This window comes from Meriones unguiculatus, chromosome 15 (assembly GCF_030254825.1).
Source record: "Meriones unguiculatus strain TT.TT164.6M chromosome 15, Bangor_MerUng_6.1, whole genome shotgun sequence".
NCBI lineage: Eukaryota > Metazoa > Chordata > Mammalia > Rodentia > Muridae > Meriones > Meriones unguiculatus.
Genome location: NC_083362.1, coordinates 60,809,294 through 60,827,035, shown reverse-complemented (window position 1 = coordinate 60,827,035; position 17,742 = coordinate 60,809,294). Strand labels below are relative to the sequence as shown.

The 17,742-nt window shown below is 51.7% G+C and overlaps 1 protein-coding gene across 15 annotated transcripts in view; it reads left to right on the top strand.

Annotated features, from left to right (window-relative positions):
* Positions 1–17,742, top strand: part of Tns1 (tensin 1) — a 207,111-nt gene that overhangs the window by 150,280 nt on the left and 39,089 nt on the right. For all 15 annotated transcript variants that reach the window (XM_021664289.2, XM_060368608.1, XM_060368603.1 and 12 more), the window contains one exon: positions 13,386–14,915. In XM_021664289.2, the coding sequence (XP_021519964.1) occupies positions 13,386–14,915 (1,530 nt within the window). The remainder of the gene's footprint in view (positions 1–13,385; positions 14,916–17,742) is intronic.

The following is a 17,742-nucleotide window of genomic DNA, read 5'->3' as shown; positions in this document are numbered from 1 at the left end:
ACTCCCAGACTGGTATGCCTGCTGCCTTTGTCGAATAGGTGTGGAGACCTCCAGAAGGCTGGCTCCCCACAGCCTGCCCTTCCCCTGTAGCCCTGAGCTGTGCTTCTTCAGGTCTTCTGGACTCAGGAGATCCTAGGGCATTCTGGAGCATGTTTCTCTCTCTCTGTCTCTCTGTCTCTGTCTCTGTCTCTCTCTCATACACACACACACACACACACACACACACACACACACACACACATGCACTCATACTGCCTCAGTGCTGTAGCCAGCTCAGGCAACAAGCCTTCTTTCCTTCTTTTCACAATCCTTCCTTCTCCCTCTTCTAACCTCCCTTCACCTTGAGCACTTGATGCCATATCTGCCATGGGTTGTGGGATGCTTCTTCCTGCCCCCGCTCCTCTGACTATACCTGCTGCCTCCTTGATGATCCTGGGTTCTCCCTAGAACAAGGAGTTTTATGGCACCCCACTTTCCTCGGTGTATACCTGACAGTGGGTAGAGAGAAGGGTTAGGACAGAAATAGGAAACAGAACAGTGAGAAGGGACTGAGTCCGTCAAAGTTGTGGCCATAGCCACCTGGGCTCCTTTCCCCCCAGATAGAGACTCTGCTGGTTTAAGGCTGTCCTGGGAAAGATGGAGAAGTCGCTGGACCTGCAGGTGAAGCTGCTGCTACAGTGAGGCGTGGCTCTCCAGTATTTCACCCTCTTTGTGCTATTGGCTCAGCCACAGATGCTTGTGGTTCTTGTGTGCTGGGGCTCCCAGGAACTTCCAGCCACCTCTCTCTGGGCGTGTGTCCTGGATCTGGCAGCAGGGGTGACTTCCTTCTGGGAGTCAGTGGCCCTGAGTTGGCTCTGGCTCTAACCATCTGTGGGGAGTTCTGCTTCCCAGAGTTGGATGGATGGGACTGGGCGGACCAGCAGCTGAACTCAGGATGTCCCCTGGGCTGACTGTGTTGTGATTCTAGGAAATGGCCCGGGATGGCTGCCCTCGATGGCAGCAAATCTAAGGACTCGATGAATCCTGGGCACCTGGATTTTCAGCCAGAGGTCTCAGGATCCACCTCTCTGCGACTAGAGTCTAGAACTTATCCATAAAACCAGCACACTCAGGGCTGTCTCTTGGATGCAGGGAACTCTGGCTACTTTAGATGTCAGAGCAGAGTTGAACTAAACAGCTTCATTGTTTCGATGGCATCACGTTCTCCAGGGGCTGGGTCATTTCACAGGACTCTTTGCTGGACATTCAGTGCCATAATTTTTGTGCAGGGGAAGAGAAGGCTAATTTATATTTCCTGGCATGAGCATCAGTGTGGTACATATTGGGCCAGTGAGACAGGGCCACTGAGATGCCATGCTGTCAACAGCTACATCCCTAGCAGGTGATGGACTGGCATAAGCAGTGGGGTTAGGCATTACTCTGAGGCTGAGTTATGAAAAGCATGGTTTCCAAACTGTGTGAGGTGGCATACATGGTGAGAATCATGTGGACTGCTCTAGATCCTCCTCATGAGAGCAACAAGGATCTTTGAGAGCAGGCCAGGTGGCACAAAGAAGCCAGTGAGGATGGACTGTCTAAGGGGGCTCAGAGGACATCACACACCCTGAGTACCATGAGGGCTCTCATGGAGGACACTGGTTAGTTCTGAGACACCCAGACAGCACCTTAAAGCCACCTGAGAGATGACACCAATGAGAGTTAAGAACCACCTGTTTGCTCCGTAGAGATGAAATAGACTTTCTCGGGGAGATGGTGAGGGCCCATAACAGGAAGTGCTTAGATTCCATGAGGACCATCATTGGCCAAACCTGGCTGTGCCTACAAGGGGATTTTAAAATTCAGATTCCCAAGACTCTGAGAGTTCTGTATTTTGGGGAGAAGGTGGGACCTTGAGGCCAGGGTCTCCCTGCTCTTCTGTCCTTATCCTGCTTCCTCCTCTGCCCTTTTCTTTCTTTTAATCAGAACCTCACTATGTAGCCAAGGCTAGATTTTAACTTGCTTCAGTCCTTTGGGAAGGGAAGGCTTTGTCCAGCCAGTCAGAGTTTTTAGAGAATTCCCCAGGGGCTTCCACTGCCTTCTGCAAACCATCATTGGTCATTGTTGGCATTTGTTCTTGTACATAGTGTTTCCATGGTCCTGTAGGTGGGCCAGGCTGCTTGGTTCATTATAGACTGACTTCAGGAGTACTTACAGTGATATGTATCAGAAAAAGATAGCCAGGCATGGTGGTGCACATCTGTAATCCAAGCCCTTAGGAGGTAGAGGCAGGAGGATCAGGAAGTCAAGGCCGCCTTCTGCTCCATGCTGAGTTCAAGACCAGCCTGCGCTGCTACATAAGAGCTCTTATCAAAAGATTTAAAAAAAAAATCAAAGGAAAAGAAAATGTGTATAAGTCACATAGCAGGTCTGTGATCTCATGGGTTTTGGTGCTCAGAACTGGTTTAAGTTAAATTTATTTTAGCATTTAACAAAATAGTACAGCTGGTGTTCATATGGGCAAACGAAATCAAATTGGGCTGCTGCTGTTGTTTGTGGGGCTGGGTGGGGACACTTTAACCCTTTCAGGAGCCTGGGCTTTGTTGGTCAGTTCTAGAAGTTTCCATGGTGACAAGAGGGCCATTGCAAGTAGTTCCTATAGACTATGGTCTCCACCAGTTTGGAGTTCAAGATAGGGGACACTTTTTCTAGACTCATTCTCCCCACCCCCTATCTTTAATGATTTGTTGAAGCCCAAGGACCAGGGCTCTAGCTTGAGTAGGATGCTGGCCTAGTATGCTCCAGGCTCTGGGTTTGATTTCTAGAGTGCAAAAACAAACTCTGGAGTCTATGACACTGGCTGCCTGCCTTGCTTGCTCAGCCGTGTCATCAGTGAGGGCAGGGCAGGGCAGGGGACCTACCACAGGGACCTGAGTAACATTTTTGTTCCTCCACAGTCTCTCTATATTCTTAGGAAGCAGATGGCAATGGGGGCCAAGAAAGGAGCTAGTGTGTGATGGCTGGTGCACAGTGGGAGCTGGAGAGGACTGTGGTCTTCCCTGGCAGGCTCTCTCCCTCCTGAGCTGGGAGGGCTGGTACAAAGCTGCTATAGCTTTGAGCTGTGGAAGCATGTAAATGTCACAAAGGAATTGGGGCCAAGGAAGGACAGAGGGGGAATCTTCTAGGAGAGAAACAAAGGCCCCCACGTTTCCTGGCTTGGGAATCGTGTTGGATGCTTCAGCTGAGATCCAACTAAGTCACAAACAACGCTGAAGGACCTGTTGTCCTGGCAGCTGTCCTCTGGGAATTTCGCCTTTTAGGGCAAACCAAGCTTGTGGGGAGAACTTCCAGGCACCTGCCTGTGTGTTTCTGAGTGGTTGGCCACACATCTGGCTGGCTGACGACGATGATGACAGTGGCCTGACCCTTGGAGAAGTGGTCCTGTGGCTTGTGACTACCATAGATAGCAACAAACAGCACTAATAGCCAGGAGGCTTCAGACACTCCAGGCCTCAAGTCAGACACCCACCGGCATTCTGAGCAACCTCACTCAGTCTGTGTCAAGATTCCTGGGCCAGAAGCCAAAGCTGTTGAGACTTCTACACCCCCACCCCCACCCCCAGAATGGCACCCCAGCCCTCTCTGGGACATACAGGGCCTTTTCTTTTCCTTCTTCTAAGTGCCCTGGACTCTGCTTGGAGGTGGAGGGAGTAGGGGTGGGGAGGGGAGGGGAGGGGAAAAAAACCCTTTCCACCTTACTGCTCAGCAGCTGGAAAATTGTTGTCATCTGCTCTGCCTTCCATTTGCTGGGAGTGGGAAAAAATGTGGAAAATTTAGGGAAAGAAATCTCGGTCACTTACAGAATGCTCCTTTCTCTCAGGGTCTGGTAGCTCTTCCTGTCCCTCTGGACTCTGTGTCTCCTTGCTCTGGGGTCACTCATCTTGTTTTCTGGAGTTTGGAACTGCCGTTGGTTGGGGCACTGGGGCTTTGCTGGCCTGGGCTAGGAGGCTGGATTCCAATCCCTGTACAGGGGCAGGTTGAGCTGGGGTTGAGGTTGGGGCTGGGTTGGGACTGGGAGCAGGGCTGGGCTGGAGGGGAAGCCACTGTGATGTCATTCAAGAGCTGCATAGCTGCAGGATGATAAGTGAAGCCCAGGGGACCCAGCTGGCTGGGATTACAGACAGAGTTTGATCCCACTGGCTTTCTACAAGCCAGAGTGAGCCTGAGCCGAGAGGGGGAGAGAGTGAGCTAGAGTGGAGATCAGGAGGGAGGGAGGGAGGGAAAGAGGGAGGGAGGGAGGGAGTGGTGTGTGTGTGTGTGTGTGTGTGTGTGTATGTGTGTGTGTGTGTGTGTATGTGTGTGCAGGGCCAGTCGGCACTGGTTCTTCCCACTCCTGACAGTCCCAGGGAGCCTGAGGAGGACACAGCCTGAGAACTGTAGCCGGGCAGGAAATTACTTGAAACTTGAAGCAGAGGGGACAGATCAAGAGTGTTCCCACAGCCTTTCTCCCGCTCTGTTCAGAGGGTAAGTGTAGCCCTGCTGCTGGCCCCTGTGGGTCACCTGCCTGTGTAGGTCTCTGCTGGACCTGGGGTGGGGGCTTTCTGCCTGGAGCCCGGTGTCTTTCTGACCTGGTACCAGGAGGGTATGAGGCTGTGCAGGGCCACCTCTGAGGGTACTGGGATATGCTTGTGTCAACCTTGCTTGCTGTCCCCTCCCAGAGACGTTCTCTGGGACATGATGTGGTTACAGCTTTGGGTGGAAAGGTAGCTGGGTGGAGGAGTGAGGTGGATCTGAGTTCTCCCGTCTCTATGGATAGTGGTTCATCTTGAGTGAAACGGGGTGGGCAGAGAGAATGCAGTAAGAGCCCCCATAGGTGTCTTGTGAAGTATTATTGTGAGGATGAAATTGTGCAGATGAAACTGTGGGGTCCCCAGGGCTGACCCTAATTCACGGCTTTCTCCCCATCTTCATTGGCAGGGCTCTTAGCCATTCTCCTGTTTCTCTGGCCAGGGCTCTCTGAGTGCCTAGGCAGCATCCTGCCCTGGCAGAGGACTTGGTAGCTATTTTTACCATCCTGAATGTGCCTAGACTATCTGGTGCTCAAATAGGCGAGGGTGGGGAGTGGGTGTGCCAAGGCTCTGGTTATAGCACCAGGCTGGGGAGTCAGGTGCCAGGACTGCTGAGTTCCTTGGGATAGGATGGGTAGGTGGAGTCTGGCCAGGGAAATTCACATTTTTCCTGTGGATACGGGCTGATGTGTGACCAGGGTAGGTTGTTTGCCTTCTAGGCAGGATCCCTGCTTGGTAGGATCTAAAATGAAGGTCATAGCCACCATATCCCATTTCCTCCCTCTGGAGGGCAGGGGCATGAATCCAATTGGGATGGTTTGTGGGAACAGTACCTCAAGTCCTTCCTAAGGAAGGTCTGGGAACACATCTGTCACTATCACTATACTGACTCCTTATATCATATTGCCTTGAAGTTCCTGGTTTCTTATCAGAGCTGGAGAGCTGTCCTCCTCTTCTTCCTCTTGGGTGCCACTCTTCCAGCCATCTTCACCTTGAACCATCATGGAGTCAGGAGCACTGTGCATGGAGCCAGGTGTCAGTTTGATGTTTCCTTGCTTTCCAAGTGACCTCTGGCTCTCCTGAGCTTTTGAGCACCACTGTCAGCCTATAAAGTGGGGGAATCTGTGAACCTTTCAACTCTAAGAGCCTGGGGCTTTTAAAATGGCCCCTTTTTGCTCAGGTGACCTTGGGTCTGTCCAGGACTCAATTCAGCTACCCCTGAATCTAGAGCGGTAGAGCTGGACAGGAGCTGTAGCTTTCCCCTTCTTGCAGAGTTGGCTTCCCCTACTTTTATGGCCAGAAGTCCAGATGTGCTGTCTCTGGTCGCTGGGATCCCCCACCTCCTCCCACCCCTTTCCTTTGCTTCAGCAGGATGGAATAGTACCCCACCCTTCCTGAATCCATGGAGGTGGGTTTATGTGTGACACGGGTGAGGTTGCTCACACAGGGAACAGAATTTGGCGCCTGGAGAAACCACAGCAACCCAGTTTTGTCCCTTCCTGCTTGTTCTCTATAAGCATGAAGAGTTCTTTCAAATGCATGCTGTTCAGGATGATAAAAACACAGGGGTCTTTTTTGGCCACACCCAGATTCATCTGTCCCTTGTCTACAGGAATCCAGGCTTGTCTATATCACACCAATGGACGGCTCTCTAAGTGGACCTGGGTGATGCATGTCAGTGCTTCTTTTTCCTGTTTTCAAGGCTGTGTCCTCTCTGTGGTTCCCTTTCAAGGTTTGGGTGTGCCCTTTCAACCTCTCAGTTTGCTGGTCTCCAGACCCCAGAGCTCTCTGTGGCCTGAGCTGACACCCTCCTAGATGGCTATAGATGAGAAGTTACTCCAGGTAGAAGCCAGGCTTGCCAGAGACCAGGATGTCCCTGCTACCTAAGCCAAGTCACCCCAGGAGCCTCTGGCATTGCTGGGCCATAGGCAGTGCTTTTTCTTGGCCTCATCAGTTCTCCTTTAGGTTGGTTAAAGCTGTTAAGGGACTCTGGGCAGGGAGTTTCTGGGTCCCAAAAGGCTTGTATCCTGTCAGTGTGGTTTCCTTCTTGTGCATGGATCTTGAATTCTTCTTATTAGTCCTGAGTTCTGGGTACCCCAGAAGCAGCACTCCAGCTTTTAGATGAACATGTCTTAACTTGGACTACAAAGTGGTCATTTACTCCCTGACTTACAGGCAAAATGCATATACATTTTAAAAAATATTCTAGAATTCCATCAGATGCCCCCAAGCTGTCCTTGGCCTAGGAAAGTCATTTTCTCCTGGCCTGTAGTGTGACTAGAGAATTCCGTGGGTCAGGCCCTGCCTAAGTTAGTTTACAAGGACTTGGTCTATGCTGTGAAGTGGGAGGAATCCCTGCTTCATGAATACTTTCTGCTGTAGTGATTTTAGGGGGGATCCTTTGGAGATGGCTTCGGGTCTACCTAGAATCCCCGATTGTCTACTGGGTTTTATGAAGAAGACACTTGGTGACTGGCAGGACTATCACAAGCTTTTGGGGGCTACTTAATGTAAGGCAAGGAGGATTATGGGAGGACCTAGTATGTGTAGGTTGTGTTCTCCACAGAGATATTGTATAGGGTTGCACTGAACTCCAAGAGGCTCCATTTGTATAGATCACATGGCATCTGGCACCATCTGAGTACCAGGGCTAGAGAGAGAGAAGCTAGAGGCCTATCCTTGGGAAGCACTCAGATTCTTAAAGAAGACAGATGCAGTTGTCAGTAATGGCCATGCAGCATGGTGTGACGGATTCATGGGACAGACGAGTTCCAGGGGCAGTGGAAATGGGCAATTCTATGGGAGCCTCCAAAGAAGTTGCCACTGGGTCTGAAGGAGGAGACGGAGGTTTGTGCCAGTGGGTTTGAGAGCCTCAGGAGCAGGGCGAGGAAGGGCTTTTCAGGAGGAGGAACGGCATGTCCTGCACGCCAGAGAGAAGAGCACAGAAATAGCCTAGTAAGAATAGAGTGGAGGCTGTGTGGGGTGTTGAGGGCAGCAAAGAGGATGATTCAAAAGGCACACAGGGCCAGACGATAAAAGATCTGGTGTGTCCATCAGGAGGGCTGGGCGTCACCCCCTAGTAAGGGGAGCTGTTGGAAAACGGAAAGCAGAAGAGAGGGGAGCATGGCGTGTCAGACCTTGCTTCAGGGGCTGAGCTCTTAAATGCTGCCACTCAGCAAACGTTGCAATAAGCATCCAGACCCCCACTGGCAGCTAGGAGGCCTCTCCAAAGTGGCTTAAGTAGTTGATGCAAGCTGACTAGGCCATTTTAAGGGGAGGGCTGTTTTTCTGAGTGAAGGGTGTGCCCGGTGTCAGGGTTGGAGGAGGACACTCTTTCCCTCTGTGTCCTGTTCAGAAGCACATCTCTGTGGCCCTCCTGGTCACTACCAGTCTGCGCTTCTGGCTCCCTCATGCTATCTCTTTCATGCCTCTGCCCTGAGCTCTAGCATCTCCATGGCTGGCCCGCAGTCTGTGGAGAAAGGTGGAACACAGCCCAAGCTTGCTTTCCCAGCCGCCTCTTGGCCCAGCCTCATTTTTCCCCGATGCTGATCTACCCAGCCACACACCACCTTGAATCTCCCAGTGTTACCTTTCTTTCTTGAGTCTTAATGTGTAGCCCAGGGTAGTTCAAACTCACCATCCTCTGGCCTCAGCTACCCGAGTGCTGGGAGTAGTGGCCTATGCTATCACACTGTGCCTGCAGTCTTACTTTTAAGGTGCACAGGCCCCTCCCCGCACAAAAACTGTTTATGTGCAAACTGCCGCGTCCAGGGTAGGCACAGTGCCTCTTCCACTTGGCACTGCACTGATTTCCTTGCCCCTCAGTTGGTCGGCGCTGTTGTGGGTAATGTGTCCCAGTTACTTATTTGTTTGACATGGACCCAAAGGAATTTATAACTCAGGGCCCCATCCTAAAACCCTTCATAAATCATTCAGTCTTCCAAACATACCTGCTGGCTTCTCAGGTTGGGTTTCTCCTCTGGGAGTCATCCTCATGAAGGGGGTACCTTTCTCAAAGCCAGTCGGGCCAGCACCTCATACTTTCCATGGCTGAGCTGTCTGTCCAGTTGGCTCAACAAGCAACATTCCCCTGCTGCACCTTTGGATCCAAATCTCAGATCCCAAAGCTACAAATAGCTTTGTTTACAGTGTTGAGGCCCAGCCTTAGCTCCAGCCTCCCAGTGAGAATTCTTCAGATGGGCCCAGGGACTTGCATTCTTAATAATCCTTGGAAGCATCAGAATTAGAAAACACTTCCCAAACATTAGTTTAGCTTTAGCACCTTCCAATCCTTTTCTCCTGTTCTGTGCATCAGCTGTGCCTTGCCCTGTCTGCATCCTGACGTGTGGTAGTACTGTCGTACTGTAGTTAATGCCTGGCAGAGCTCCGCACAGGGTGCTGCTGGGAGGGATCCTCAGCGTGTGGGTCCATATCCAAGTCAGCTGGGGATTTTCCTCAGATCTTTCCAAAACCATGACTCGCCCGTCTGGATCCCTGCCCTGGAGGAGCAAGGGCCCCTTGGTGTATGCAACCAAGCTTGACATCCAGGGCTGAGTCTCTCTCCTAGAAGCTGCTGGAACGAGCAAGGAGAGATAGCCAGATGAAGCGAGTGAGGCCTTGATTCTACTTGTCAGTTTCCTGGAGATATGGATAGGATACAGCCTGTGACAGAAGACGATGCCCTGCCAGCCTGCTCTGGAGCCTAGGGGCTTGCTGCCCAGGGTTGGTGGCAGTCTGGGTATCTGGTATTGCTAATCTTTCTAGTCTGTTGTCACCTGGCCAGGACCCCATGACTCCTCCCAGCTAGACCCTTCTCTGCCAGACCTCTCTGAGTCATCAACTCCCTCCTGTTTCAGGTGGCCTTAGTTGAGATGCTTGTGTTGGCTTCTGGGACTTGGATGTGCTGAGTCTGGTGAATCCTCAGCCTATGAGCCTTAGTTTCCCCTCCCCCAACCCCTCCCAGGTCCCTCTCTTAGGCCTGCCACTTTATCCCACTCCTATCCGCTGGTGTCTGCCTCCCTCTTTTGCCCTTCCTGCTGTGATGGATTGAAACCAGCCTTGTGTTCCGGCTTCTTGTGGTCCTGCTAAATAGATTTTAATGTGACTGTGGTAAGAAGAGGGAGCTGGAGAGTATGTGTCCTGGCCATGGGGTGGGGTGAGGGGATTGAGCACTGCTCCCTGAGCTATCAGTGAAGCCCAGCTAGAGCCTGGACAGGCCTGCATGCCCTTGATCTTGTCCTTGTTACAAGGTAGAAGGACACTCAGTGAAGGGACTGTGGTTGCTCAGAGGGCGGGGGCCCTGTGGCCAACGCTAGGCAGCCAGGAGCGACTAGCCCCCTCCTGGAGGACAGCAAGAAATGTTTGAAATTATTTGTATTTAGCAGCTAGTATTTAATTAAATAATTTACACCCTCTTCGATTTTCTTTGTAAGAAGAGCCGGTGCCTCGGCAGTTGGTGTTTTGGACGTTGCTGAGAACAATAGCCCACGTGAGAGAAGTTACATGGCAGAACAAGTTTAATATTGACATTTTCAAAATCAATGAAGAGTGAGGCCTGGCCAGGAGGGAAAATGAGGGGCCGGGAGGGGCCAAGAGGTCAGGTGCTGAGGGTGAGAGTCAGCCGGCATGCTCCTGCCTGCCTTGAGGAATGCTCTTACGTATTCCTGGGCAGATGGTCTAGGTGTTCTCTTGGCTATTGGTCTAGTCCGTGGCTTTCATAGCCACTGTAGCTGAGTGAAGACGCTGCAGGGAAGGGCAGGTGGGGCTGCGTAGAGCCTCTCTGGTGCCCTGGCCTGAGGGATATGGTAGCATCTGTTCTGTAGCCTGCACGGAGGGCCTGTAGCTGCCTAAGCTCAGGGCAGGGAAGGCAACTGACTCTTCCTGCCCACTGGCCCAGGGGACCCACCTTGCAGAAACCATCTCAGAAACATGGCAGCTCTTGGTTTTGGTACTTGTCCCCTCTGGAAGCAGCCAGCGAACAGGGAGGCAGTGCTCAGAGAAACAGGGCCAGAGGAAAGCCTTCTTTTCTATACTTTACTCCTCTGGAGACAAGTGCAAGGAAGACAGAGGCAGCGCATGGACCCACCTCAGTTTCCTTTAGTAGTCTGGTCCCGGGTAGGCTGGTGGCACTCTGAGGCCATAGCCCTGGGAGCCCAGGCTGTCCGGCAGAACCACCTGTGTCACTTAGGGCTGGCTGCTTGTGTAGGTCCTAAAGCGTCAGTGGAAACTGGGGACAGATTTACAGCTCTGTGGATCTGGGGAGATCTGGGGGTGGGGGTCGTGTGTGGAAGGTCGGAGTGTATTGTCGTCTGGCCATCATCTCTGAGAACTCTTGAGTGGCATGTGCTGGCCTGTGGCATGTGGGCCCTCATGCACAGGGGCACTGATTGTGGCATTCCTCTTTTGTGGTTATCTGATGACTTGTTTTCAGCCATAAGCTTCTGTATGAGGGTTTGTTTTCAGTGGCTCCTACTTTTGGCCCGAGGGATAATTCTTGGGTATGGCAAGATCATTTGTATTTCTTGAAGTGTTTGTGGCTTTAAATTTAAATGTTTATTTTGGATTATTCTTGCCTTTTGTGTATTTATTCTCACTCTCTCTTTCTCTCTCTCTCTCAACCCTCCCTCCCTTCTTTTTTCCCCTCCCTCCTTCCCCTCTGGATGTAAGTAAGTAATGTAAGAAAAAAAGTTGTGGAATCCAGATTTCCTGGTATTCAAAGTAAATTAGTTCTCACACATATTAAATGGATTCTCTTGCCTATCTCTGCCTCTGTTTCTCCATCTTTCCTGGAGGCACAATCCTACCTGAGTGACAGGCCTACCAATGCTGCATGTGTGACGTGCCTAGTGACATAGCTGGTAAATGGAGACAGGTTCTGCGTTCTGTCACCGACTGGTGTTTGGACATGTAAACAGACTCTACTTCCCCACGGTGCTTCTCTGTCCTCTGTGAGCAGCTGGTTGTGGGCACACCTTGGTGTGTCTGACTGAATTCTATGGCATGTGTATTTCTCGTGTGTCTTGTGTCTGGCTTTGGCTATAGCTTTGGGGGATCCTGGCTTAGAGCTGGTGCAGCTTTTGAGAGTTATCTTTCCCCCTGCCACCTAGCGTATGGATTGGAGAGTCAGGAGAGGAGGCATGGTGGGAATCAGGGGGATTGGGGCTGGGAGAGTGGGGGAGGGGAGCTGCTGACTCCTTAGGGGGTGAAGTCATTGAACTGTCTGGGCAGGGGCGGGGCAGCCCTTGTTTCTGAGTCAGCCCTCTGGCCTCAAGCCACTCAACACTCACTTTTTCCTTTCAGAGAAAGTGTTACTCTTGGGGGGGGGGGGTCCCCAGAGCTGTCTGCAGACAGAAGGACATCCCTAAGATCTCATACTGAAGATGCTTCCACTATTGCTTTGGCCTGGCCCTAGCACCCCACATAACCTCCCTTGCCCTACACCATAAGGGCAGAACTGCTTGGTATGGGTACAGCTGGAGCCCTGAGGTCCAGCCTTCCCACTCAGGAATCTGAGTTCTGGTTTGTGGGCTGACTGTCCTTCCTTTCCTTAGAGGTCTTTGTGTCCTGGATTACGCCTGCTGGTAAGGGACTAGGGGCCCACAAGGATGGGATGGGACTCTAGGAGAAATATGGAGAAACTTCTGGAAATGTGACGGTGGGAGGGAAGAATGGCATTGTCTGAACTGTTGTGGTAAATTCTTTATGTTGAGCTAAAAGTAAACTGTGGAGGACCAGGGCTAGTTTATTTTAGCTGTAATTTTGACTTCCGTCTCTTTGCCCAGCCCAACATTGAGCCCTGCCCTGGGATTCTCCAGCTCCCCGCTATGAAGGCTCCCTCCCCCAGGGCATGACTGGGTCTCTGTATGTTTACCTCCACGTTCTACATGTTCTCCTGCCGTCCTCTGAGGCTCATCTTAGCTCCCTTGCTCGAAGCTTGTCTTCAGGGGAGGTCTGGCTCTCCATACTTAAACCTTCCATGTGCTCCTGTTTGAGGAAATGCCTCCTCTCCAGGCCCTGCTGCCTCTAGTCCATGGCGGGACTCCTAGGAATGGGAGCAGAGCATAATTCCTGAAGTGGGAATTATGGAAGCTGAGTAGGTGAAGGGATGTCCCTTCAGTAATCAATGGTTCTCATGGTAACAGAAGTCATGTCTTTCAGTAGCTGATGTCTTATGATACCAGTATAGGGCATCAACTCATTTAACTGGAAGGGTCTTGCGTTCGGTGAATAGGTGCTGTCTTACGTGATTCAAGATGATTTCATTACTTTCTCCATTTTATCATTGTGTGTGTGTGTGTGTGTGTGTGTGTGTGTGTGTGTAGACATTTATGCACGTGTGCACAGAGAAGCCAGAGGTCAATACTGAATGTCTTTCTCAATTGTTCACTGGACCGATAGCTTGTCCATTCAATTTGGCTGACCCAGGGATTTATCCATCTGACTCTTTTTTTTTTTTTTTTTTTTTTTTAATGAGTGATGAGGTTTGAGCTCAGCTCCTCATTCTTGGGCAGTAGATGCATTACCCATTGAGCCATCTCCCTAGCTTCTCACCCTCATATTCAAAAGGAGGATGGAGTAATGTGTGCCTCTCAGGTTTGGAAGCTGGTTGTGTAACCACAGCTGAACACTGGCTTGGTCCAGACTGCTCAATATTACACTGTACCTTACTTGAGGCTGAGTGCAAGTGAGGGATCTCCCCAAAAGCTCCGCCAGGGGTGCTGGTGTACTTGCCCTTTGCCATCCTCGGGTGGTGAGAAGAGGTTTGGGGTTCAGGGTGTGGGATGAGTGCACCTGCCTATTGCTGACTTGTGCTGCCTGCTGTCTCCTTTGCTGTTCTTGCAGAAGTGGTAGGTCACACCCAAGGGCCGCTGGATGGGAGCCTATATGCCAAAGTGAAGAAGAAGGACTCCCTGAATGGAAGCTCGGTGCCTGTCACGACTGCACGGCCTGCCCTGTCAGCCACCCCCAACCATGTGGAGCACACGCTGTCTGTGAGCAGCGACTCCGGCAACTCCACAGCCTCCACGAAGACAGACAAGACTGATGAGCCTGTCTCTGGGGTTACCACTGCCCCCGCTTCCCTGAGTCCCCAGGAGAAGAAAGAGCTGGATCGTTTGCTAAGCGGCTTTGGTGTAGACCGAGAGAAGCAAGGCGCTATGTACCGGGCTCAGCAACTCAGGTCCCACCCAGTTGGGGGTCCAACTGTGTCCTCCCCCGGCCGCCATGTCGTCCCAGCCCAGGTTCACGTCAACGGTGGGGCTCTGGCATCTGAGCGGGAGACGGACATTCTGGATGACGAGCTGCCCATCCAAGATGGGCAGAGTGGTGGCAGCATGGGCACTCTGTCCTCCCTGGATGGGGTCACCAACACCAGCGAAGGTGGCTACCCAGAGACCCTGTCTCCACTGACCAATGGTCTGGACAAGTCCTATTCCACAGAACGCATGCTCAATGGTGGAAGCTACCCCTATGAGTCTGCCAACCTGGTGATGCCCGTCCACAGCAGTCACTCGGCCCCTATTCGGCCCTCCTACTCTGCTCAGGAGGGCTTAGCTGGCTACCATCGTGAGGGACCCCATCCAGCCTGGTCACAGCAAACGACCAGCGCCCGCTGTGGCTATGACCCAACTGGTCTATTCCGATCCCAGTCCTTTCCAGATGTGGAGCCCCAACTGCCCCAAGCTCCAGCCCGTGGGGGCAGCAGTCGAGAAGCTGTGCAGAGGGGGCTGAATTCGTGGCAGCAGCAACAGCCTCACCCACCTCCCCGCCAGCAGGAGAGAGGCCCATTGCAGAGCCTTGCCAGCAGCAAGCCTAGCCTCCAGCTGTCAGCAGAGGCTCCCGTCCCTGCTCTCCCAGAGTTCCCAAGGGCAGCCTCCCAGCAGGAGATCGAGCAGTCCATCGAAGCCCTCAATATGTTGATGCTGGACTTGGAGCCAGCTTCAGCTGCTGCTCCTCTTCATAAATCCCAGAGTGTGCCTGGGGCCTGGCCAGGGGCTTCCCCACTCTCCTCCCAGCCCCTCCTGGGCTCTTCCCGCCAGTCCCACCCACTGACCCAGTCCCGATCTGGTTACATCCCCAGTGGGCATTCCCTCGGCACCCCGGAGCTGGTCTCTTCTGGCAGGTCTTATCCACCTTACGATTATCAGCTGCGTCCTGCTGGATCCAACCAGAGTTTCCATCCAAAGAGCCCAGCCTCTTCCACCTTTCTTCCAAGTCCCCATAGCTCTGCGGGGCCTCAGGAGCCCCCAGCCTCTCTTCCGGGCCTTATCACTCAGCCTCAGATCCCACCAAAGGAAACTACTTCAGACCCCTCCCGAACTCCAGAGGAAGAGCCGCTGAACCTAGAGGGGCTGGTGGCCCACAGGGTAGCAGGTAACAGCTTTGGAGACAATGAGGCATTGGAAACCTCTCCCTATTCCCCATTTCCCTCCCTCCCCCGTTTGGTCTCTGTTGTCTATTGGTGGAGAGGGAGAGGTGGGCACAGCAGAGGTTAGGGACCTTTGACAGCACTGTTTTAGCCTGACGAGATCTTGGGAATGTGTACCCAGCCGTCCCTTCCTGTATAGATCATCTATTAGGCACCAAGCCAGACATTGGGATTCAAAGATCAGTTTCTCTCCGTGCCTGCCCTCAGGGAGTTTGCAGTTTGGTCAGGTAATAGGATCATAGATGGTTCTAACAGAGGGCATATTGTGCAGTGACAGAGTAGAACCAGTACAAATTTACCACCTAGGTCAATCAGAGAAGGCTTTCTGGAGGCAGTGACTTGGGGGATAGATGTTTTAAGTAGAGAGGAGACGGCCACTGCCATAAAATGTTCACTGTCCTTAAAGCTCAGAGCTGTAGGATAGTTATAAAGAAGGATAGAGGGAAGATTTTAGATGTTATTTCCCTCTAAATTCATCTCAGGAGGCCCGTGAGAGTACCCCAAAACAGCAGGGCTCTATGTGATGTTCATATGATGGGGACTTTAGGAGCCTTGTCCTTGGTGAGGCTAAGGTCTTCCTTGCTCAGCTGTTCTGTTAGTTCTTGCTAAGCCTCACCCTGTATGGGCAAGTCCAGAGAGAGAGAGAAGAGAGAGAGAGAGATCTGCAGAGGAACGTGCTAGATGGAAAGGCCAGGAAAGAACTAGGGTCAGCGGCCATGTTGGGAAGGACAACTATGGGATACCCTAACCTGTAGCCCCAGTTTGTGATGCTTCTGCTTGAAGCCAAAGTGGGTGGGAGAGCCTGCAGCCAACAAAATGGCTGCCTTGTGAGGTGAAACCCAGGCAGGGATGGCCCAGGGGCTATGCTTGTGAGGTGAGTCTTATGCCCAGGCCTTCTGCTGACAGGGTGGGTTATCTTGGGAGAGAAGAGGAAGACAAGCAGCTGGTTCTGCCCTCTGCAACTTTTCCTAAATTTAGGGGCAGCTGAGTCACCATGCCAGCTGCAAGGCAGGAGGAGACGCCCTCCCTGGGAAGGATGGATGTTGATTTGAAGAAGCAATTCAGCAGCCGGTTGGCTCTTGGGGGTGGGCGTGGGGACACCCTACTCTGAACTTCAGAGTGGAGGACCAACCCCCACCCCTTCTTCCTTGGTTCCACTCTCTGGCAGCTTGCAGTGGGCCACCGTGGAAGTATTTATACCATAAAGAGTGGCTACTGGGGCCTTGCCTCTGTAAAGAGCTACTCTTTCAGACTTGTGTGTTTGCTTTACTTGAGCCTCAAGGTCTGGGACCTGTAGCTCTGTGACTCTGGGGCAAAAATACTCAGTGTGTTGGTCCAGATGGGGTACCTGACTTAGGCTGCCCTCTTGCTTACTCTGTCAGCTGGAACTGTGTCCTTCCATCTGTACTTCAGAGAAAGGACGACCCAGCCAAGTTCCCCAATGTGTCATTCTCCTCCCAGTGCTTTATAGATCGGTGACAGGATACCGAAGAACAGTGACACCCCAGTGTAATGTTGAGCAGAGCCAGGGGACTTCTAGACAGATGGGGCAGGATGAATTTTCTTCCCTTTCTGGAACCCTGCCCTGTAGCTTGCTAATGGCCTGGGAGGAAGGCCATCTTGGAGTAGGCCTCCATTCAGGCTCTTTTTCCTTCCAGCTCCTGAAACTTTCATTGTCCACTTCTGTATTCTGTAGTCATTCAGGTATTGGTTGCCATGAGGTCATGGGGAGGAGGAAGAATACTGTTGGCACCATGTCTCTCTTCCTTTATTTTGTTACCAACCTCCATCAACTACAAGAGACCGAGTCAGGAAATAAGCTGAGCTAGCTGCTTAGAGGAGACAGTTTTATCTGGTCACCAGGGCTATAAAATCCCCGTTTTGGTCCATGCCCTGTCAGGAACAAATTTCTTGTGTTGGGTCTGTTTTGACAGTACCTTGAGCATCCTTTTGATGGCTTTTCATTGCTTATTGTAGGTAAAGGCACAGGAAGAACCAGTGTGTGTAGAGCAGGGTGAATAGATTTCTAGCACTGCCACCCTCTGCTTCTTTGACATTCTGCTGCAAGAAGCTGGAGCACTGAGAGTCCACTGATTTACCTGGGAAGTTCCGATCTGCAGGAGAGCCTCCCTACGGCAATAACCTTGACATGGTTTCTGCCGTATTTTACTCCTCTGGTCTTCATTTTCCTCCTTGACTGGTTTCCATGCCCCAGTACTGTGTCCTGTTTCATTCCATTTGGACCCATCCAACCTTCCTGTCTTGTTTCGATACGAAGCTCTGAGGGTGTAGTGGCAGTTGCCTTTTAACTAGAAGCCTATAGTGCAAACAAAATAAAGATAGAGGTCTGCTGTCACCACTGTCATCTAACATGGGGTTGGGTATCCCAGTCAGGCAGTAAGATGAGAAAAGGAAACAAGAGTCAGGGTGGGCAGGGGGCAGTGCTGCTCAAGTGAGGTATCTGATGCTACTGATTCCATGATTGGTTCGATCTATATATGATGCCGCTAGAGGTGGAGATCTCAGTGCTCATTGGAAGGCAGATGCCTATCTTATCCTTAAGGAGTCAGGTTTAGGAGAGGAGAGAACCAGAATTTTAGGATGATGAAGTTATTTGTAATAAGAGCTATGGAAATAATTCCATGAGGGAGAAAGGGAGAGATCATTGCTGTCTAGAGATGTCGGGAGATGGCAGCAGCTAGCGGAGCGTGGTCTGTAATTCAGCCGTGTGATGATAGTATAGTTTTGAAAGCGAGTGAGGTCCCTGGGAAG